This window comes from Trachurus trachurus (assembly GCF_905171665.1).
Source record: "Trachurus trachurus genome assembly, chromosome: 7".
NCBI lineage: Eukaryota > Metazoa > Chordata > Actinopteri > Carangiformes > Carangidae > Trachurus > Trachurus trachurus.
The window spans coordinates 33252934-33276984 of record NC_139901.1 but is presented as its reverse complement, the minus strand read 5'-3'; the positions used below and the strand labels follow the sequence as shown (position 1 = coordinate 33276984).

General features: G+C 42.4%; 1 protein-coding gene across 1 annotated transcript; it reads left to right on the top strand.

Moving 5' to 3' along the window:
• Nucleotides 1–1520: 1520 nt before the first annotated feature.
• Nucleotides 1521–22855, top strand: pip4k2ca (phosphatidylinositol-5-phosphate 4-kinase, type II, gamma a). Its single transcript, XM_083975348.1, has 10 exons — nucleotides 1521–1758; nucleotides 4464–4561; nucleotides 6928–7024; nucleotides 7112–7261; nucleotides 12827–12973; nucleotides 17360–17398; nucleotides 17510–17623; nucleotides 18825–19086; nucleotides 20593–20696; nucleotides 21856–22855. Exons 1-10 carry the CDS (start codon nucleotides 1600–1602, stop codon nucleotides 21934–21936), a joined length of 1251 nt encoding a protein of 416 aa, XP_083831474.1. The 5' UTR covers nucleotides 1521–1599; the 3' UTR covers nucleotides 21937–22855.
• The last annotated feature ends 1196 nt before the right edge of the window (nucleotides 22856–24051 follow it).

Genomic DNA, 24051 nt, shown 5'->3' with positions numbered 1-24051 from the left:
CTGTTGTTAGCCTACTGCTACTGGAGACGCAGGGGAAGTGATTGTTACAGATTACAGTTCTCAACGAGCCGGGCTGGCGGCCGGACCAGCGCCACCTGATGCGCTGGTTCAGGCCGAAAATAAATCCAGACCGAGCCGAGTCGAGCCGCGCCGGTCCGGAGTTCAACCGGGTCCGGACCGCTGAGAACTCACAGAGCTAACAGTAGCCTAGCCGTTAGCACAGAGCTAACAGTAGCCTAGCCGTTAGCACTGGATGCTTTATAGACACATGTGACTTCCTGTGTTTACGTATCACTCGGGGCTGCTCACTATCAACGTTACAATACATGAAACTCCGCGACCAGCTGCGGCTGCAGTTATTGGTCTTTTAAAAAACTATTTATTTCCAAAAACCTTCTTTCTAGTGTGTGTTGTGACTCTAGTCTCCTCTGCTCTCTGTGTCCTGCTACTGCTCTGTCAATAAGCGTTCTTCCTGGTCGGGAGGGGGGAGAGGAGGAGAGGGGTGCACAAAGTGATTACATATTAAGTAGGTTCGGTCGCTCGTCAAATCTTATTAATCGGACCGAATAATATTATTGGTCAGACTTTTCTCAGAATTATATGAGAATGAAAAAATGATGAGTTTTTAACCCTGTTGGGTTTCTCTTACATTTTAATGTATCATCAGATTATTAATAGCATTTTAACTTAGACAAAGAAATGTGCAAAAGTTCCAGAAAGGTAAGTATTGCTTTAATGGGCCCATTTTCGATAAATATATCGTTTTGTCTCTATTTTGTTATTATTAGTGGTGGTGGAAATGCTGGTCGAGCCGACCAGCGTTTCTTTACTTTCAGTTTTGCGGCGAGTCATGAGAATAACGCCGCCGAATCTCCGTTTATGGTGGGAACTACGACGGTATGTGATCGTCTTCCAACCTCTGACTTTAATTCTTGATGAATGAAAACATGAGTCTGTCTTGCGCCGGTCAAAGAATTTCACGGTGCGCGCGTGTAGCCGATGTTCATATAATTTCCCACGACCTCCCACACCGGAGGCGACGATGCTAACCTCTTCGCCACGAGGTTGTCAACCGCTTGGCAAGTTGGTTAGCATGTCCTTTATGGGTGAGTGTGTGAGTGCACATCCGTTACACGCTTCGCTTTTCCAAAACTCCTCGTTGTCCCTTCAATGTTATCATATGAAAATATAAATATCTCACTTTCATCTACCTACAAATTTTATAAATCCACACACAACGTTCACAGAGGAGGTGGTGACGGTTGGCCACGCCCACTTTAGGAGACAGGAAGTAGTTTCTGTCATTGGAGCGGCCTGTCATGGGACATCTCGGTAAATAGAGTCTCTCTGGTGCAACCAGCAGCAGCCTGTCATGGGCATGGATGTATCTGGTCATGGGGCATCTTGGTGACTAGAGTATCTCTGGTGCAGCAGCAGCAGCAGCAGCCTGTCATGGGGCATCTCGGTGACTAGAGTATCTCTGGTGCAGCAGCAGCAGCAGCAGCAGCAGCAGCAGGCTTCAGCCTTCAGCAGCAGGAAGAGTCGCCCAGCGCCGCTGTCTGGAGGAGAGAAGCCGAAGCAGAGAGCTGCTGCGCGGTCATGGCCGCCCTGGGGAGCTCGGCGGCCGCCTCCAGCCCCATGGTGATCCTGGCGCCGAAGACCAAGACCAAGAAGAAGCACTTTGTGCAGCAGAAAGTGAAGGTGTTCCGGGCCAGCGACCCGGTCCAGAGCGTCTTCATGTGGGGCGTCAACCACTCGGTGAGTCGGCGGCGAGCTACGGTTAGCCCCGTTAGCTCCGTTAGCCCAGTTAGCTCCGTTAGCTCCGTAACGGTTAGCTCCGTTAGCCCAGTTAGCTCCATTAGCTCCGTTAGCTCCATTAGCTCCGTTAGCCCAGTTAGCTCCATTAGCTCCGTTAGCCCAGTTAGCTCCGTTAGCTCCGTTAGCTCCATTAGCTCCGTTAGCCCAGTTAGCTCCGTTAGCTCCGGGGCTAGCAGCAGCAGGTCAGCGGGGAGCTGAGCTGTCTCACCCCGGGTCTGCAGCCCTCCACCCCGGCCTGGATTAACACACCACCCCGGTAACAGGAGACACTGAGGGCCCCGGATTTTAAATCACTCCTGCTTTGTAGATTAATTTATTAAATTGTCTGTTTCATCCAGGAATAACTTAAAATATCCTTAAAAAAAACTTTATCTTGGTCCATAACAAAAAAATAAAAAGTAAAACTATGATAGTAACGTGTTCTATCCAATGTGCACCTGGCAATAAGAATAATATAACTTTTTTTTTTTTTTTACATTTAACTTTATCTTTGTCTATAACAAAAACGATTGTAAAACTATAATTGCTTTGTTAGTATGTCCAATGTGCACCATGCCATAAAAAGAATATTTAAATATAGGCTATATAATAATATATTCTCAGTTTTCAGCTCTCAGAGCTCGACAACAAAGTGTGAATAAAAAAGTAACAGAGAACTTATAATAAATGAGATGTTGAAGCCTGTTGAGTCACTGAGCTGTGACGTGACACCTGGACAGGTGAGCTGCTGCACATCTGGCCAGCTGCTGCACATCTGGCCAGCTGCTGCAGTGCACACAGCTGCTAAAACACGACCAGATGTAAGGATTAGTGGGTCACTGTATGTATTTATTAGTTTATTTATTTATTCATGTTTGGCACTAGAGGTGACGATCCAGTGTTTTATTATCTGTATCTGAGATCAGATCTGAGTGAAAAATGCAGCACGACCAGTAACATCATCATCATCATCATCATCACCTGACTCTGTTCCACTGGGAACGACGACGTCACTGTTCACTAATAAAAGAATAACCAGCCAGTTTAAAGCTGAAGTAAGCGATATTTTTGTGTTAATATAAGTCTTAAATAGTTGTATCTTCCGACAGCAATCACTTCTATAGAGTGTTTGGTCTGAAACACGGGTCTGTCAGTCACTCTGCTCTGCTCTGAGCCCAGGAGAAAACTTTTCTCGTATCCTACAAGTTTTATCCAATGAGGAGAGAGAACGGCATAAAGGGGCAGTCCTCTCTGTGTGTGCAGCCAAGGGATGCGCGTGAATGTGGTGACGTAGGGACGAGGACTGTTATGGTGCGTTCAAGGCAACCCGTAACTGGTGTTTTTCCGACCTGTGAAGTCGTACCAGTTCGATCTGGTACGAGTTCACAGGTCAGAAGTTACGAGTGGCCGTTATAGTGACTTTCACAGGTAAAACAGGTCGGAGAAACACGAGTGTGTTGCCTGGAACGCTACAAAGTCGTAAGTCGTGACTTGAAGCTGTAATTTACGGTTTCAAAAGCCTGCCTGGAACGCAGCATTAGCCAAAACGACCGGATCGCTTACTTCTGCTTTAAACAGTTATTATGAACCGTAGTTCAGTCGAGGAGGGAAATGAATGTTACTTTACTGTTAATTGGTCACTGGAGCTCTGACCAGCAGTTCATTAACAGATGTCGAGAGTCGTCAAAGTTTCACTTTTTAAAATGTAAAGATTGTGTAACTTCCTCCTCCTCTGATGTCATAGAAAATAACAGATTTTACCGTGTTGTGATGTTGATGATGATGAGACGATGAACAATTAATGGAGGAAACAATCAGATTAACTGAGTAGAGTTGCAACTGTTGAACATTTAATAATTAATCTGCAGATTATTCTTTTAACCTGAAAATGTGCTGTGATTTGACCCACACACGTGTTTTCATTGTCCGTCTGGTTTTGTCCAGAATATTAAGTTTAAAATGATTAAAAACAAGAGTGAGCAACAGATTTAGAAACGTTAAATTGATTGATTGATTGATCATATTTATTTCAAACCAAACCAAAATTATATCTCACGTACAACATGACAAGAACATCCACAGGACCATATAACCAAATATCGAACAGGACAAACAACAACAACTAACACTGTTTGAAATGGGGATGGAAGAAGCAGCTGATCAGTTTCCAACCCCAGACAACACACATACAACATTAACACAACCAAAACACAAGGGCACTCTCCAAACCCTCCTCCTCCCCACAGTCATCACATCAGTTTACATCATTTATCTCTCCTCCTCTCTGCTCTACATTTCAAACACTCCTTTTCTAAACTTACTTTTAGTATATTTTGTCTAAAAGAAAAGGGACAGGTCGACACACATGCACTGTACTGCACTGAAAGAGTTAAATAGTCTGTACATTCTAACTTCCACACCAAGTGCTCAAGCTGTAAAGACGAACAGTCCATGCCTTTACTAGAAAAGTTTCCCACCTTCTCTGTGTAAACAGTGTCACAGCTCTTGTCAATCAGATTTATTTGTCTTTTTAATATTAAATAAGTAAATGGTGACTAGATGACTAGACTTTTTTCAGCTATAGAACTGATAAAGACGATAATAATGAGTTGTATCTGTGTGACTGATGGGTTTGTGTGTGTGTCTGTGTGTGTGTGTGTCTGCAGATCAATGATCTGAACCAGGTGCCGGTTCCTGTCATGTTGCTGCCCGACGACTTCAAGGCCAACACCAAGATCAAAGTCAACAACCACCTCTTCAACAAGTAGCACACATTTCATTTCATTATGTTATGTTATATTGTATTATGTTATTTAATATTTAAGCAACATATCACTCCAGACTGTGGTATAAGCTCATTCTACCACTCTAAAGGCCCTTTCACACCGCGGACGAAGTATTCGCGGCCAAATATTTCGCATCAAAACCATTCACACCGGCGGCGACGCGAATATGCGACAGATGCGACAATTAGATTCCAAAGTTTGGCTTTGCGACGGGTGGTTCCTCGCCTCCACGTCATGTCTTTAATCTGTTAATTATCCCTCATGTATTCACTACGTTATGCCACTGTTGTTACCAACTTTACTCAACACAGCAGCAGCTCACTGTCTGATCACTGATCAATATCTGATCACTGTCCTGACAGTAGGTATACACTCTATTGCTATTTCTCCTCCTCCTCCTCCTCCTCTTTCCACTTACCCCCCCTCCTCTTCTCTCCTCCTCCTCCTCTTCCTCTCCTCCTCCCCCTCCTCCTCTCTTCTCCTCTCCTCTCCTCTCTCCTCCGAGACACAGGTTATTTACATTGTTTACATTAGCGGCCAAGCACGTGTCCATGCGCCCGTGTGTGTGTATGTGTGTGCGCGTCAATGTGTGAGTCCGTGTGTGTGTGTGTACGTGCCCAGAGAGGCGGCAGGTGGAGGGGCTGACTGGCAGAGATGAGAGCAACGACGGTGAAACAACAACTTCTTTTTCCTGTGAGAGACTGTCTCGTTTGTAACAGCTGTGTGTGTTCTGACGTGGTGGGTGTGACGTACCTCCTTTTCACGGCACATGATTGGTTGATGCGTTTATTCGCAGGGCGAAAGCTCAGAAAAATCGACCTCTCTCTGAAAAAAAATTTTGCCGCATTTTCGCCGCGACACATTCGCGGTCGGTGTGAAAGGACCCGTTATGAAAACCGGGGTTCGAAAAAAAATATTGATGCGCGAATTATTCACACGAAAAATACGTCTACGGTGTGTGAAAGGGCCTTAAGGGGCGTTGTTCCCCCTTAGAGTGGTAGAATGAGCATAGACCACGGACTGAGTGATATATTGCTTTTATAAAACGGTTACCAATAATGACAATATGACTTGACTTTATTTTACAGGATATGAAAGAGGGATACGCATCAATTTCATGTAGTTTTATTCAACCAGAAATACATATTATCCAATAAAATATAACCCTCCCCAGAGGTGAAAGTTCACCTTCAACATGTCAATTCAACTACTTTAGTCCATTTTTAACATCGTAAAAACATCAGCTGTCTGTTGCTACGGACTGCAACAGTCCGTTGTCATGGATACATGACAACAACTTCCATTCATACCAGTCATACGTGCCTGAGGCGGAGTGATAGCCTACGCTGTGATAAGGCTTTAGAATAGCAGCCGTGGTATATGCTCAATATACCACGGTTAACAACCAATCAGATCGCCGGATTTCACCTTTCCATTTTATAAGTTATTATATATTATATTCAGGGATGCAAACAGCGCGCCGAAAAGCGAAACTCGCTTTTTTCATGACCAATTAGGTGACTTGTGTGAATCGTTCAGATCCGAAGAGTTTTTGTTTTGAGGGAGGGAGGGGGGGTCTCAGCGTCTCAGCGTCTCAGCTGGGGTCAGTAAAATGTTTTTCTAACAGGCTGACAGTGACAATCACGTGAAACTGAGGCGAACTCATTCATGGTTGCCTCTGATTATACTGATAACAGCCGACCTCCAATGTTGACGCGCGACGCTCATTAAAGCGGCGCGTGTCCGCGTGCAGTCGGTGCGACGGCGACGCCGTGTTTTCCCCCCGTGCATGTCCGACATGCACGGTTCCCTACGTTGCTGTGTCAGGCAGGTGTCTCCCACGGAGCTCTGCCCCGTTTCAGAGGTGAAGGAAGCCCTAAAGACGTCGCCTCCGCGATGTAGAATGTGTTCAGTTAAAGTGAAACTCACATGTCCATTACACACTGAATGAAACATCCCATGTCTTTATTTATTCGGTTTATTTTAATAGTAATAATTATGACTAACATTCAGTGAAGACCTAAAAATCAGTATCTCCAAAATTGAAATATTGCAAAGGATTTTTTTTTTTTTTTTTTAAGCATTTTTAATATAGAAATGTTGGCCTTCTGAAAACTATGTCCATCTATATGCACTCAATACTTGGTTGGGGTTGAACTACTGGAAATTGACTTTTCCATGATATTATAATGTAATCATTTGTTAATGGTGACCCCTCCCCCCCCCATGCCAGACAATTCCTCTCTTTTTTGGTCCTGACCCGTTTGCATCCCTGTATATAATATTATGTTATATTATATTATGTTATATTATCTAATGTGTCCCTCCTCCTGTGTCTGTGCAGAGAAAACCTTCCAGGACATTTCAAGTTTAAGGAATACTGTCCTCAGGTGTTCAGGAACCTGCGGGAGCGTTTTGGGATCGAGGATCTGGACTACCAGGTGAGTGATGTTCAGTTCCTCTCGTCTCCACCTCTGTCTGTCTCCATGGAGCTTACACCCCCCCTCCCCCCCTCTGCCCCCCCCCAGGTGTCTCTGACCCGCAGCCCCCCCCTGAGGAGCGCTGACGACCCGGGGGAAGGTCTGCTGCTCAACTCCTACGACCGCACGCTGGTGGTGAAGCAGATCTCCAGCGAGGACGTCGCTGACATGCACAGCATCCTGTCAGAGTACCACCAGGTGAGAGAGACGCCACGGCAGGGTTTAAAATTAGCACCCGCCACTCGCCAAATGCGGGTAAAAATATGATTTGGCGAGTAAAATTATTAGGCCACTCGCCATTGGCCGGCAGCTGGAATATGCCAACTTTACTATATAATTGTCATCATAAATGCTGAACAGTGAAACGAACAGTTTACAGCTACAGGAGATCTTCTGACTGTGTTTCGAATGTCGGAGTTGCCCCGTTATCCTCCGTGAATCAACATTTAAGAAAATGTATCAAGTTTTCTGCTGCTGTAACGTTCGCGTTCAGTCGGTCATTCAGAGGAGGCGGTCAGAGGCAAGCGACGTTAGTTTGTGGTAACGTGTTTATGTGGCGACACATCGCGATGGTGAGAGGTAGGGTTACCAGGGTTACCACATGTCCCCGACAATATGGAATCATCCCGCATTTGCAGATTAAATAACCCCGTCGGCCTGTCCTGTTTTGCATCAATACGGGACCGGGTTTGTCTCGTATTTCCGAGTTCACTTGAATGCAGCATCACCCCGCTCGCGATCCTGTGAAGAGGTGCCGACTCTGCCCGTGATCAGGTGAAACTCTGAATTTCTGCCACTCTCGTCTGTGATCAAAACACAAACACTGGGCTCGACAGTGCCAGTGACACTCTGGGCCATAAAGTATAGGCTACCCCCGCAGCCCCCGCCCGTAAAGCCTTTCCACCATCAACGGTCTTTTTTCTTTTTTCTTTTTTACCGCAACATATGATTCACGTCATGATAACTTCTGTATTTAGGCTATTCAAACTTCCACAGTCCATAGTTCTCTTTGTTTGATATTTCAAAAGAAAGTTGCATCCTTCTATAGGCTACTGTAGGATGAACAGTAGGCAATCTACATTTTTAAAAAAACAACAACAAAAAAAACCTGTGTTCACACCACTTATTCAGTCTGAATTAAATGTAGGCTAAGTTTCAAAACTCACATCACTATATCTTCCTCTGAAAGCCTATTTATGTAATGTCATTCCATCAGCTAATCTAAAACAATTTTTTATATAGGCCTACTGTATATATTTATTGCAACAATTTAGTTTAGGAGGCCGGTGTGTGTTGTTAAGGCAGCTGCCTAACTATAATGCAATGGGGAAAACACTGCTGATTTTAATGACTTTGTATTGTGAGCAGTTCAGTGGCCGGTAAAAACATATTTTGGCCGGTAAAATTTTTGAGCTACCTGCCATTGGCAGGTAGGTCAAAAAGTTAATTTTATACCCTGCGCCACGGCAACGCCTCGCTGGGTTAAAGGAGACGTGTTCTGCTTTAAGGGTGTGCCGCCAAAAAATCGATTCACATAAGAATCGCAATTCTCATTTAATACGATTCAGAATCGATATAAAATGTCCCAAAATCGATAAAAACAATGAAACAACTCTGCTGCTGTCGGCCTCCGTTTCCTTAGAATTTAAAAGGCAGCATGTTTAACTGCACTGTTTATTTTAAATAAAGAGGCACTTTTCATTGTGTTACTTAAGCAATATGTGATATTGCTTTTATGCAACAGTTTCAACGATTCCATCTAAGCATGGATACATGTTTAAAACTCAATAAATGTGAAAAAGACACTTTAGTCATTCTAGATCATGAAGATCCTTTTAGGGCTGCCCCCAAATAGTCGACCAAGCACTGGTCGACCAAAAAATCATTAGCCGACCAAAATTTCATTGGTCGATTGGTCGCAGAAAAAAAAAAAAAACATTTGGAGCCGTGTCTTGTCAAAATAAAGCCAACATCAATGACTGAACTGTATAGGAAAGGTTATGGGGCTTTTATTTTGAAGGGCCAGATACAGGAAGTCGTGACGTGACACTTTTTTTTTTTTTTTTTGTTACACGGCACGGCAGTCTCTCTCTCTCGTATCACCGCTGTCACCATTAGCGGTGCTGACTGAGCCCCGGTCCCGTCCCACAGCGCTCACCGGCGGTCAGTCTCAGTGTCACGGAGCGGATCCATGATGGTCCCCGCTGCAGTCAGAGACCCGCACCCATAGTGTCTATGCCCGCACCGCTCCACGCCGCGGACCCCCACCCCCGCACCCCCGTCACACAGCCTGAGCTCAGTAACGTTTTACCCTCCTCATCTACTGTGTTTATTGGTGATAAAGGGGCATTCTGCCGGTAATAACGGTGAAACCCGACCGGCTTGTTGTTGAATCTCGGACCCAACACGGCCGGAGTCACGAGCATTAATTAATTAATTCTCAACCTGACCGCGGGCAAAAAAAAAAAAAAAAAAAAATTAAAAATATATATATATATATATATATATTTTTTTTTTTTTTTTTTTCCCCCTCAAGGTGGGGGGTCGATTAGTCGACTAATCGCCATAAGTGACGACTACTGGTCGACCAACAAAATCTTTGGTCGGGGGCAGCCCTAGATCCTTTGCACACCGACAGACTGAAGCAGAAATCATTAGGAATCAAATCGTTTTGAATCGAAAATAAATTTTGAATCGAATCGTAGCCCCAAAACTCAGAATCTAATCTAATCGTGAGATAGTAAAAGATTCCCGCCCCTGTTATGCATATTTTACTGCTTTTTCTTACCATTGTGTGAGTTTTGAACACCTACAGAGCAGTTCTGCATGATCTTTAGCTCCAAAACCTCCCTGGTCGTCAAGAAAAATCCAGATTTCAACCACTTTAGCTGCTGCCCCCACTGCTGTCCTCTGATTGGCTGGCTCAGTGGAACAATACAAACTGGTCGACTTTATAAACACGCGTCCGTACGTGTCTAACCTACGGTTTTCATCTTCTTTGGGGAAGGAAAACAGTTGTGGTTTTCTGTATAGATGCCGGTTGTTGGGTGTAGTGGGCGTGTTTTGGGCCGATCCTTTGCAGTTTTGAGCGTTCGTCCTTATTGGACAGTAAAATCCTGACGTTGGTTTTCACTCATATCACAGCAGGACCTCTACAGCTCATGTTGAGCGGCTTTGCAGAGGTTCAGCATGGACACATCATAACATAAAACATGACAATAGAGCTGCAACTAACCATTATTTTCATTATCGATTAATCTGTCGATTATTTAAACGATTAATCAATTAGTTGTTTGGTCAATAAAATGTTAAAAACATCAATCAGTGTTTCTCAAACCACCAGACGACATCGTCCTCAAATGTCTTGTTTTGTCCACAAACCAAAGAGAGACTCAGTTTATTGTCATAAAGGAACAAAGAAACCAGAAATATTCACATTGAAGAAGCTGGAATCAGAGAATCTGGACTTTTTTTTAATTAAAAAACTACTCAAACTGATTATTAGATTATCAGAATATCTGAGGATTAATTAAATAATCGATTAACTGTTGCGGCTCTACATGACAAAATATTGATCAGCATCATATAAAACCACAAACAACCAGTTACATCTGTAAAAACAAAAAGACAAATTTAAAGCCGGTAAATAGAGAGGTTTCTTTCAGTCCAGAACATCCCAGTTATCTCACATTATCTGTGTGTGTGTGTAAATGTGGATGTGCATGTGCAGGAGGAGCCGTCGCCGTGGTGATACAGTAAATCTGTGACATGAGCCCCAGTCCCAGATCGAACGGCGCAGCTCAGACTATAAATAAAACAACCTTCCTCTGCTCCTCCAGATGTTGTAACGTGTGTGTGTGTGTGTAGAGGTTTAAACAGATTCAGGCGGCGTAGGTGAGCCAGGTCGACCCAAATACGAATATTTATAGCTGGGACATGTTTCCGGGGCGACAGAGAGAGAGAGAGAAAGGATGACTACAACAAACATCTGTCCCACGGAGCTGCAGAGAAACGGCCTCGAGGTCGGAACAGACGCTCTGTTATGTGGTTGTTGGTTTGTTGCTGAGATGCAAATGACTTTTGGTTTATCTCCACATCTGAGCCCATGTAAATACAGAGTTCAGTTCACGTGTAGGAGAGAAGAGAAGTCCAGCTCGGCTCAGGAATCTGCAGCCCACAGCTCTGCTCACACACACACACACACACACTCACACTCACCGACTCTCAATCGGCTCTTTGTGGTCGGAGCGACGACGGCCGAGCAGCTTCAGTTTCAGACTCACTACGTTCACATGAAAAACAAATTATGGCCTCAATCTGACTGTAACTGGACGACTGGAGTTCATGTTAACGCGTTGGTACTAGACTTCTCCACATCCGACTGAAACTCCCAGATGATGTGATTGGAAACTGATTTTCTTCTGCATGTGTTCATGTGTGCATGTGTGCATGTGTTCATGTGTGCATGTGTTCATGTGTTCATGTGTTCATGTGTTCATGTGTTCATGTGTGCAAGATTCACAACAGCAGAGACGACACAAAGTGGAGCAGAGAAGCCGATCTGCTACTCAGTTATGAATTATTACTACAGTTAATCTAGGGTTAAAAAAAACAGCACGTTAGAGCAACAGTCTAGTGTCGGATCAAACTACATCATCATGCCGTGGTTCAGCTTTTTGTCGTGTTAAACAGTTTCAGATCAAGCAGCAACGTGATTTTTTTGCTGTGTAAAAGTGTTTTTGGATCGAGCCTCGGACTTTCAAACCTTTTATAATAATCTGTGGTGGGAGACGACAGGTGTCATCAAGTCTGTTAGAAAATCTGCTTTCAGTTTACAAACATTCTGAAACCTTCCCAGTTATTTCCTGAGACGATGCGAGGCAGAGAGGAGCGAAGGCACCAACATGTAGTGTGGACTAATAAATAAACACCGCTAATGATTAAAAAAAAGAAAAAGAAAAAAGTTTTCTCCTCCGAGGCAGCTGCGGCATAAATGCGCTGCGCTCAGAGCGCATGCAGCAGCGCATTTATGCCGCAGCATAAAGATGCACATCTGCCCCGTATGAGCATCTTAAACTCCATCTCTACTCTTATTATCCAGCTGATGTTTAGTCTGACGACGCCGTGTGTCAGTGATGCGACTGTCTGACGGACAGAGAGCATTTCTGCCCCGGCTGCTCTCTGTCCGTCAGACATGACATCATTCTATTTTTATTAAAGTAATCGGTTACCCGGGTAACACCAGGTTAGGTTACTCGGTAAGAAAATTATTCGAAATGCCCATCCCTACTGATGATGAGCTGTGAGGCCTCGTGGTCTCTGAGCTCCAGACTGAAGAGTGAGTGGATCATTAACTCTGTTCATGAGTTACAGGAGGAAAGTTCATAAACTTTAATAATTCATCTACAAAATCAGAGTTTGGACACAGAACAAGGTGTGTGTGTGTGTGTGTGTGTGTGTGTGTGTGAGACACACACATAAATGAGTAAATAATAATTTCAGTAATACATTTGCATGACAAAACCGTCGTCCACGACAAAGTCTGACCTCATCATCGCTCGGCACCGTTTTCTCTCTGCTAGTTTCATGAGTACGTTCAGTCACACCGACCTCTGACCAGATGAAACTCTGAGCGTCATGTTTTTATTTTTCTGCATTTCGTTGTGTGTGTTTTTGTTTTTTTGCATATTTGCATGTTTTCATCTCTGACACAAACAAACTCATGCAAATGCTTCATCACCTCCTCCTCCTCCTCCTCTGCAGCACATCGTGAAGTGCCACGGCAGCACGCTGCTGCCTCAGTTCCTGGGGATGTACCGCGTCAGCGTGGACAGCGAGGAGACCTACCTCATCGTCATGAGGAACATGTTCAGCCACAGACTGGTGGTGCACAGGAAGTACGACCTGAAGGTGAGGACGAACCAACACACCTGCATCAACAACATATGTGGGTTTTAAAGGGATAGTTCACCCAAAATTGAAGTTTCAGAGTCCTCCGTGGCTTCTCTGAGTCACAGGGGGTCTCGGCGTAGCAGTGCATGTCCATATAACGGTTGCAAATGGATACCAACTGTCTTCGTAACAAAAAGACACACCAAAAAACATCCAGATACCTCCATGCTGCTAGTATGTAATGTCCGTCTTGTATTGAAGCCGCGAAATGCGAAATTGTCCTGAAAAAAATTAAATAAGTCTATATTTCAAGCTTGTTTGTAGCGGAAGCTTCTCGAAGCTCCTCTTCCTGGTCCGTCCAAATTTGACGAACCGGGAAGAGAAGCTACATACATTACATACGAGCAGCATGGAGGTATTTGGATGTTTTTTGGTGTGTCTTTTTGTTACGAAGACAGTTGGTATCCATCTGCAACCGTTATATGGACATGCACTGCTACGCCGAGACCCCCTGTAACTCAGAGAAGCCACGGAGGACTCTGAAACTACTCCCAGCCCTTAGTCCACATGAGGGGGAGTAGTAGATGATGAGGGAAATTTCAATTTTGGGTGAACTATCCCTTTAAGAAGAGTTTCTAAATTAGACAAAGACAGAGAGACAGTAGCACACAAAACTAGTTTTCTCTCACAAAGGTTCAAAAGCCTGAAAGGAGAAAAAAAAATTGTTTTTAAAGGGATAGTTCAACATTTTGGCAAATTGGCCCATTGCCATAATCCCTATAGTCATAGCAGTAGGTTTGTTACCTTTAATTGTGCAAGCTGTTTTTAGAACGGCGGAGCAGAGCCGTGAGCTGCTCAGAGCTACGCTACGGCTCATTATGGGATTTCTTGGTTTCCCTCATCAAACTCATCAAATACACAATCCAACAACTCCACAACGCTCTGGTGGACAAGTTGTGAGCTGCACATTCACCACACTATGAGATAATAACACAACGTTACCACACAGAGTTGTTTTAGAGGGAAATTCATGCAAAACCACTGATGCACGTTGCCTTCAGGGACAGTTTTTCATCAACAGTCTCTGAATTTACCTCTCAAAATGTTGAACTATCCCTTTAAGAGAGAGATTTGAAAATCTGTAGCGTTTCAGAATAACAGACCTGTAGCAGATATTAAATACTACAACTCTACTGGAGCCACAGCTGCACACGTATCATCAGAACAAACACGTTCTTTTTTAAATATTTAGTTGCACAACAGATAAATAATCATCGCGTTTCAGGAAATATTCTCCAAACAAAGACAAAGACAGTTCTTGTTCTGTTCTGTTCAGGTCAGACAAACATCGCTCTGGGATTGAGGAACCAGTTTTACTTTGTCCTGGATGTGTTTGTGTTTGTTTACACTGAACATACAGGAAGTTGAGCAGAGAATAAAACAAGAGGAGGAAGAAGAACAGCAGAGAGTCTGAGTGTAGAGACGTGTTTGTACGGGAAGTGGATTTAACATTTAAAAGCGAAGTTTGACGACCGAGAATTAACATTTTCACCTGGTCTAAACTCTAATTCAAGACATCTGTAATTACATTCTGACTAGGCTGAATGAAAGTTACAGATATCTCTAATCAAAATGCAGTTCAAGATATCTATAACTTGATAATAGATATCTACAATTAAATTACGACTGTTCCTAATTCCAGTTACAGATATCTACAACGTCATTTTGCCTAGTCAAAACTTAATTATAGATATCTGAACAGGGACATGTAGATATCTTTAACTGAGGTGAATTAAAGATATCTTTATCTTTATGACTAGTCAAGTTGTAGATATCTCAAACTGGATTTACTACTATTCATAATTCAGTTACAGATATCTGTAATTCACATAGTGGATATCTGCAGCTGACTTGTAGATATCTGTAATGACAGACCCCATACACATGAATGGTTAAAGTTTTTATTCACTATTTATTTTAATGTTTATTTAACAGGGACAATACATAAAACATTGCCACAGAAAATGGAAAGTGTGATGCATACAAGACGTCTATAGCTTCAGCTAATGAGCAGTCTTTGTCCCTGGTGGTAAGGCTTTAGAATAAGATAAAATATACTGAATACAATAAATGCAATAATACAAATACAGTGGATAATACAGTGAATAGCTGCAAAATTCAGATTAAACTAGTTACACAAGTTAAATTTAGCATTAAACATTAATAAAGTCTTTTATTGACAAGTAACAAGTGATGTCATCTGGAAGAATGTACCACTGCTCCAAAAAAATAAAGGGAACACTTAAACAACACATTGTAACTCCAAGTATATCAACCTGGGATGATAATTTTGATTTACATTGATCATTTTTATGTTATTTTGTTCTCAACACACTCTACTATATATGGAATAACGATTTTAAACTGCAATATTTCATTAATTGAGATCTAAGATGTGTTGTTTAAGTCATGGATGCAAACAGCGCGCCGAAAAGCGAAACTCGCTTTTTTCATGACCAATTAGGTGACTTGTGTGAATCGTTCAGATCCGAAGAGTTTTTGTTTTTGAGGGAGGGGGGGGGGGTCTCAGCGTCTCAGCTGGGGTCAGTAAAATGTTTTTCTAACAGGCTGACAGTGACAATCTCGTGAAACTGAGGCGAACTCATTCATGGTTTCTGATTATACTGATAACAGCCGACCTCCAATGTAGACGCGCGACATGCGCGCTCATTAAAGCGGCGCGTGTCCGCGTGCAGTCGGTGCGACGGCGACGCCGTTTTTCCCCCCGTGCACCGTGGAGCTGTGCGCCGCGGACATGCACGGTTCTCTACGTTGCTGTGTCAGGCAGGTGTTTCCACGGAGCTCTGCCCCGTTTCAGAGGTGAAGGAAGCCCTGAGTGGAAAGACGTCGCCTCCGCGATGTAGAATGTGTTCAATTAAAGTGAAACTAACACATTATATAGGCCTATATGTCCATTACACACTGAATGAAACATCCCATGTCTTTATTTATTCAGTTTATTTTAATAGTAATAATTATGACTAATGTTCATTAATGTACACTGTCCCTCTTAACAAATAAAGGAAATTAAATTAAATTAAATTAAACATTCAGTGAAGACCTAAAAATCAGTATCTCCAAAATTGAAATATTGCAAAGGTTTTTTTTTTTTTTTTAGCTTTTTTAATATAGAAATGTTGGCCTTCTGAAAACTATGTCTATCTATATGCACTCAATACTTGTTTGGGGTTGAACTACTGGAAATTGCCTTTCCGTGATATTGTAATGTACTTATTTGTTAATAATTTCCCCCCCCCGGGAAATTCCTCTCTTTTTTGGTCCTGACCCGTTTGCATCCCTGTTAAGTGTTCCCTTTATTTTTTTGAGCAGTGTAGTTGTGGATCTGAAATGTTCTTTTATATCTGTAACACACATCCAGTCTGGCTTTTAAACGTTAAAATGTCTTAACGTACAGTAGGTTTGTAGAGTTGAGGAGGACGGCCGCCGTCGGCAACGACACCGGGGTCACAAACACGTTGTTAGTCATGTTGTTTTCATCGGAGCGAGGTGAAGCAGTAAAGAGCCAATCGGAAGCCACCATGTGTTACGTCACAGTTTCCAACCAGAGGACAACCTGAGCTCAGACTTTTCATACTAAACTAAAGGTCTTTGCACATCGAGTTCTCGCCGTTCACACTGAGTCCGATGTGTTTTTATTTCCTGTTCTTGTCGACTTTGTGGTCGTTTCACTTATCGAAAAATTGTGTCTGTCCGATCCAGAGAGGACGTCAAAGAGACAATAGAGCTGCAGAGTCATCACGATCACTGCAACTGTTTATTTTAGGACGTCAGTGGAACAGTTCGATAGATTATTAGGTCAAGGTCACGGTTATTAGGATGTTTTGCATGAATTTCCCTCTAAAACAACTCTGTGTGGTAACGTTGTGTTATTATCTCATAGCGTGGTGAATCCTCACTGTGGCTGACGCTCACTTGAACTTCCTGTTGTTTTTATGTGATAGCTGTGATCTGTTGTATGTGTGACGGTTGCATGTACAGTAATGTTTTTAATTTTTCTTACACCTACTGAAATCAAATTGCCCAAGTTGGGACAAATAAAAATTATTTGACATGAGCCTCCGTAGCGTAGCTCTGAGCAGCTCACGGCTCTGCTCCGCCGTTCTAAAAACAGCTTGCACCGACAATTAAAGGTAACGAACCTACTGCTATGACTATAGGGATTATGGCAATGGGCCAATTTGACTAAATGTTGAACTATCCCTTTAACAGATATTAACTCTACTGGAGCCACACTGAAAAAATCTTTAACAGATGTGGAAAAAACCCCACAGAAAATCAATCTGTTGCAAAAACTTTCTCTCTTCTCTCTCTTCTCTCCTTCAGGGTTCTCTGGTGGCTCGAGAAGCAAGCGACAAAGAGCGGGTGAATACAAACGTCTTGTGTCTGTTTTACATCGTCGGTCCGTCCCCTCATGTTTCCATCCCAGTGTAACGATGTTTGTTTCTCTGTTTGTTTCTCTGTCTGTTGGTGAAGGTGAAGGAGCTTCCCACCTTCAAGGACATGGACTTCAGGAACAACATGCAGAAGGTTTACGTGACCGAGGAGCAGAAGGAGAAGTTCATGGAGAAGCTCAACAGAGATGTGGAGGTGGGTGGTGGCGTCGTGGTGTCGTTACAAACCTCCACCACACGGGGGCAGCGTCTACTCATCAGGAGAACAGGGAAGTTCCTTTAACAGAGGAAGGATTTAGATTTAGATTAAACCTCAGACACGATGAGGAAGTTTTATCAACATGAGACGACACAAAACAACCACTGGTTCTGTTTCCTTTTGTCTTTTAGATATGAAAGTTAATTTATTTTATTTGTTTATAATTGAGACGGTGAATGTTGGGACAATCAAAATGCCTCTTCCCCCTCTGAGCTCATTATATATAAGTTAAATTACTGATTAATTAATTAGGGATGTCACGATTATAGATTTTTTTGGTATGATAATTGATCACGGTATTATGATTATTATGCATTAATTAATTTCACAACACTATGAATGTGTAAAATCAAATACAGTCAAAATATAATTATGTCACTAATTATTTACACAAAATATTTTAAGTATCTATTAATATAAAATCAATTATTAATCCCCCGGGAAGTCTTTAAAGGGGACCTATTATGCTTTTCCAGCTTTTCAGACTTTTCTATATGTTTAAAATGTTGGATAATGGTTCTAGAGGCCGTGGAAGTGTCATATCATGAGGTTAATGCATTTGGAGGTAAACCCTGCTAGATGATTGGGATTTATACTGACTTATTTTTTTTTTTTTTTTTACTCGGTTGCACTGACTTTTTTTTGACATGCGTTTAGCGTAAAACTCCACACTGGGATTCGATCCCAGACTGGAACATAGTCCTTACTCACGGTGCAAGCTGCTCTACCAGGTGAGCTACACCTGTTATACACCGAGCTGTGAAGCCTTTCACCTCTGAGCCAGATGCAGAGCGGGGCGGGAGCTTGTAGCACTAGTGCCCTCCCCTGGAGCTGTGACACGTCAGCTCCAGTCTCCCTGAAACTGCCAGTTTGCGTCTGCTGTTGGTTCACAGCAGTTTAAAGGCAGAAAAACTCAGAAATGCAATTTTGCACTTCCTTTTCTGCTGATGTCCTCTAACACAAGAAAAATGCCACAGGAACATGTGAAAAGCTCAAAAAACACGATTTTCATGGGAGGGGGTCTTTAAACATTTAGTAAGTTGAGGAGTGAAACTGTTATTGATCAGTTTCTAATCGATTACAGTTAATCACTTGTATCAGCTCTGGTTCACCTCTCTCTGTCTCTCTGTGTGTCCAGTTCCTGGTGAAGCTGAAGATCATGGACTACAGCCTCCTGCTGGGCATCCACGACGTGGGGCGAGCGGAGCGCGAGGAGGAGGAGGGGGAGGAGGTGTCTAACGAGGAGGAGCAGGAGGAGAACGGCCTCGCTGCCGCCACCGCCGCCGGGTCCTACGGCACCTCCCCCGAGGGCATCGCCGGCTACATGTCGTCCTGTAAACCTCTGGGCCCGGGCGAGTTCGACCCCTACGTGGACGTGTACGCCGTCGGCAGCTGTGCAGGTAACCATGGAGACGGGAACCGTACCGGTTGATGTCACACAGGAAGTCGAGGTTTAAAACTTCACAGACATCCGGTCTGATGCTGCGTTCAAGACGACCTGGAAGTAACAGAGAAGTCGGAAAACTCAGACTCTTCCGTCATCGGAGCGTTCACGTTTAAAGGGATAGTTCAACATTTTGTCAAATTGTTCCCATTTCCATAATCCCTATAGTCATAGCAGTAGGTTTGTTACCTTTAATTATCGGTATCGGAGTTGTTTTAGAGGTAAATTCATGCAAAACAGCTGATGCACGTTGCCTTCAGGGACAGTTTTTCATCATCAGTCTCTGTATTTACCTCTAAAACAACTCTGTGTGGTAACGTTGTGTTATTATCTCATAGCGTGGTGAATGTGCAGCTCAGAACTTGTCCACCAGAGCGTTGTGGAGTTGTTGGATTGTGTATTTGAAGAGTTTGTTGAGGGAAACCAAGAAATCCCATAATGAGCCTCCGTAGCGTAGCTCTGAGCAGCTCACGGCTCTGCTCCGCCGTTCTAAAAACAGCTTGCACCGACAATTAAAGGTAACAAACCTACTGCTATGACTATAGGGATTATGGCAATGGGCCAATTAGCCAAAATGTTGAACTATCCCTTTTAACTGAAAGGAGAAAAACAGGTGTATTAATTATATTTATGTCGTTTATATTGTGGCTGAACATGAAGAATCTTTGCAGCAGCAGTTTCTGTTTATTTTAGAAGCAGATGAAGATGCATCAAAACCAGTGTTGGGAGTAACACAGTTGCAGTAATGCAGTACTATTTGCTGTAACGCAGTAATATAACACAATACTTTAACCGTTATAATCTAAGTAACGCGTTACAACAACGCATTTTCGTCCGACCTGTAACTTCCAGGTTTGACAACGTTCAGTTCATCTTTCGGAGCAACGCAGCGTTAGAGCTCATGTGTTTCATTTATTGAACCGTTCACACTCTGATTCATTCAAAGTTCAGATTAGAGTTCAGGGCCAACGGGTAAAATGAAGTTTTAAAAATACTTAATTTTTATTGTTTATTTATCCCTTTTTTATCTGAAGAGTCAATAATATAAATCTGTATCAAATTAATCTGATTATGAGACTGATGAAGAGTTATAAGAGTTATAATTCAACAATGATGATGATGCTGCAGTAGTTTCAGAGGTTGTGTTTCTGTTAGTGCTGCACAATTTGATAAAAATGTGCGATTGCGATTATGGTGGAAAATATTGCGATTTGCGTTATTGTAAATTAATGCTGTAATGAGTCTATTTGTTTGATTATCACCCACAACACAGGAAATAACCATATTTTAGGAGTGTCTTTCTCAGCTCAAACAAACACATTTTAAGTAATAAGTGTTTCCTTACAGTATCTTTGTATTCTATTAATTGTGCAGCACTAGTTTCTGTGTGTGTGTGTTTCTGTGTGTGTGTGTGTGATGTAACAATGTAAACATAAACCCTGTGGTTGTTGTGTCCTGTCAGGATCTCCTCAGAGAGAAGTTTACTTCATGGGTCTGATCGACGTCCTGACTCAGTACGACACCAAGAAGAAAGCTGCTCACGCTGCAAAGACTGTCAAACACGGGGTGAGTTATTTATTTATTACTTTATTACTTTGTTTCCAAGATGAGCAGTAAATATTCAAACAAAATATTATAATATTATAATAACACAAAAACATCATGTGACTGAAACCTGTGAATAAACCACATTTGGTGAATCAACACGTATGAGTGAGTGAAACATCAGAGGGGCGGAGCTACTGTGAAGCCAGTTTAGTGAGTTAGCGAGGTGTGTAGAGTCTAACCAGGTCCCCACCAGGTTATGTTCAGAGTTTAATCATAAAACCGGCTATAAAAGTGCCGCTGTTTCACTATTTAACTCATTTTCAGCTGCGTCACCTTTACTCTGACAGTGGAGCTGGATCAGTAACAGACTTTCTTTCTGAGCGTCTCCGCCGAGAGTTGTCTCCGCCTCCTCACCCGTTGAGCCGAGTGTCAGGAGCTCATTATATATTAGGCTATAGCCTAGGGCTGGGACGATATGGTTTTCTCCTGATTCGATTCTACTACGATTTTTAGTCTTTAGCATTTTTAACATTTATCTGCACACAAATACTGTAGGAGCCTATAAATTAACATACTCCATTATAAAGTGAACTTAAACCCTTTTTAAAACTTGGACTCTCTGTATGTAAAAAAGGCGAACAAATGCATATTGCACAATATTAAAAAAAAAAATCCCCCCAAAAATAAAAATAAATAAATTGATTTTAGAAAAAAAAACTGATTTAAAAATCATCAAAAAAGATATCGCAACATTTATGTGAATCGATTTTTTCTCCCACCCACCCGTGCGCTCGCAGCAGTCAGATAATCAGATGGATAATCGGTAAAGTTAATAATTTCACTTAATGTGGCCATGAATAAATTAATTCCGATGTTTCGCTGTTATGTCAGTGTTGCCCAAACGCAAATCTTGAATGAGTCTACGATGTTTTCACATTTAAAAAGGTCTTTGTTGTCTTTGTACAGAGACAATATGAGATTTGCTTGTAGCTACAGCACCTAAAAAACCCATTACCTCATACACACATCCAGCCTCGCTTTCAATTTAACACACACTCGCATTCTATAATTGCGATGAGTGAAATATATGAAAACAATAAAATACAATTTAAAATGACAGTTGTTGTTGTTGTTGTTGTTGACCTGTGTTGTGTGTGTTGTTGTTGTGTGTCCTCAGGCCGGTGCAGAGATCTCCACCGTCCACCCGGAGCAGTACGCCAAACGGTTTCGTGACTTCATCTCCAACATCTTCGCGTAACACTGAGACGACACTACGTCATGACGTCACTACGCCGCTGCAGTGGCACACACACACACACACACACACACACACACACACACACACACACACACACACACACACACAGGTCACTTTGATCTGAGGTCGTCGTAGCAATATATAATGTTCTACTTCTGATGCATATATTTATTTTATTAAGATTCCAGATGTTTCTTATGGACGTGAAGCTCTTAACGGATCAGTGGAGCAGAGTTCAGTGTTGCACCGCCGCAGTAACACATCAACCATCAACACTTCTGATTGAAACACTCACTCACTCATCCACTAAAACACAAAGGAGACAAAACAAACCACAGAAACCAGTTTTCACGCTGAGCTCAGTTGAACTGGGAACTGCTCCACTGGTTCCTGTTGCATTCTGGGAAAATGAGTCAGAGCTGCTGGTGAAGAAACAGAGGATGTGATTCACTGTCGTTCTGTGGAAGTTTAGATAAAGATAAAAAATTTAGGAGGATCGGTCAAATGTCTTTTCCACTCTTCATGATTTAGACTTTCTTTTTTTTATTTGTGCATTTGGTTTAAAGGGACAGTCCAACATTTATTCAGATCCTCCTCTCACCATAATCCCTATAGTCATAGCAGTAGGTTCGTTACCTTTAATTGTCGGTGCAAGCTGTTTTTAGAACGGCGGAGCAGAGCCGTGAGCTGCTCAGAGCTACGCTACGGAGGCTCATTATGGGATTTCTTGGTTTCTCCTCATCAAACTCATCAAATACACAATCCAACAACTCCACAACGCTCTGGTGGACAAGTTGTGACCTGCACATTCACCACACTATGAGATAATAACACAACATTACCACACAGAGTTGTTGTAGAGGGAAATACAGAGACTGTTGATGAAAAACTGTCCCTGAAGGCAACACGCATCAGTGGTTTTGCATGAATTTCCCTCTAAAACAACTCTGTGTGGTAACGTTGTGTTATTATCTCATAGCGTGGTGAATGTGCAGCTCACAACTTGTCCACCAGAGCGTTGTGGAGTTGTTGGATTGTGTATTTGATGAGTTTGATGAGGGAAACCAAGAAATCCCATAATGAGCCTCTGTAGCGTAGCTCTGAGCAGCTCACGGCTCTGCTCCGCCGTTCTAAAAACAACATGCACCGACAATTAAAGGTGATGAACCTACTGCTAAAACAATAGGGATTACGGCGATGGGCGATTTTACCAAAATGTTGAAATATCCCTTTAAAAAAAAAAAGAGGGAGAGAGATAAAGAACATTAAAAAAATAAAATAAAAATAAAGATGCACAGGTTGGAGATAGAAACCAATAAGGGCTTGTAAAGAGAAAAAACACCCAACGTATATACATGAACATCCCATCAGCTGCTTCACAGTAGTTGGACAGTAGAAAGAACAGCAGCACCTCCTCTTCCTCCTCCTCCTCCTCCTCCTCCTCCTCCTCCTCCTCCTCCTCCTCCTCTTCCTCCTCCTCCTCCTGTGATAACCTCCTCTGTCTCTCTGTCACTGCAGCACCAATGTGAATGTTTCGAGTGCCAAATGTTGTGGGATCAAAGCTTTATCAGAGCAGGATTTGCACTTTGCCTAAAAAAATATATATATATATGTATATTAAAAACACAAAAAAAAGATTAAAAATCGAAAACTCATGAAACACAACAACAACAGAAACATTAACAGATCAAATTCTGTTTTCCACCAAAGTCTTTTACTCAATTTCTAATAAAAATGAATTAAAAAAACAAACTGTCCAGAACAAGAGTTTGAGCTGAAACAGTGAATCAGTGTGTTTCAGTAGATTTAGAGGAGCCAGTAGATTCCTCCTCTTCCTGGTTTTTAGGATCATTCCCGACTTTTTAAATAATAATTAATAATAATAAGAATAATGTGTAATTAAAGAGACATGAACATGAGAAGTATTGAGTGGCTCGTTGTTGATAGGACCGTGTAGAGTCATCGTAGCAGCAGTTGTCCGTGTCTGTGTGGTAGAAAGACTTAGTGGTTAATGATGATAATAATGATAATAATATTAATGATAACCAGGTGTTAGACCGATCCCTCTCTTCTCCATAACTCTCAGTTCGTGTCCGTAGCTCGTGCAGGTTAAAG

What these genes read in the sequence shown, in the direction of transcription:
- pip4k2ca (XM_083975348.1), top strand. Translation starts at nt 1,600, where the DNA reads ATGGCCGCCCTGGGGAGCTCGGCGGCCGCCTCCAGCCCCATGGTGATC. An exon ending in AACAACCACCTCTTCAACAA is followed by an intron (nt 4,562 to 6,927) that starts GTAGCACACATT and finishes GTGTCTGTGCAG; the next exon opens with AGAAAACCTTCCAGGACATT. An exon ending in AGCTCAACAGAGATGTGGAG is followed by an intron (nt 17,624 to 18,824) that starts GTGGGTGGTGGC and finishes CTGTGTGTCCAG; the next exon opens with TTCCTGGTGAAGCTGAAGAT.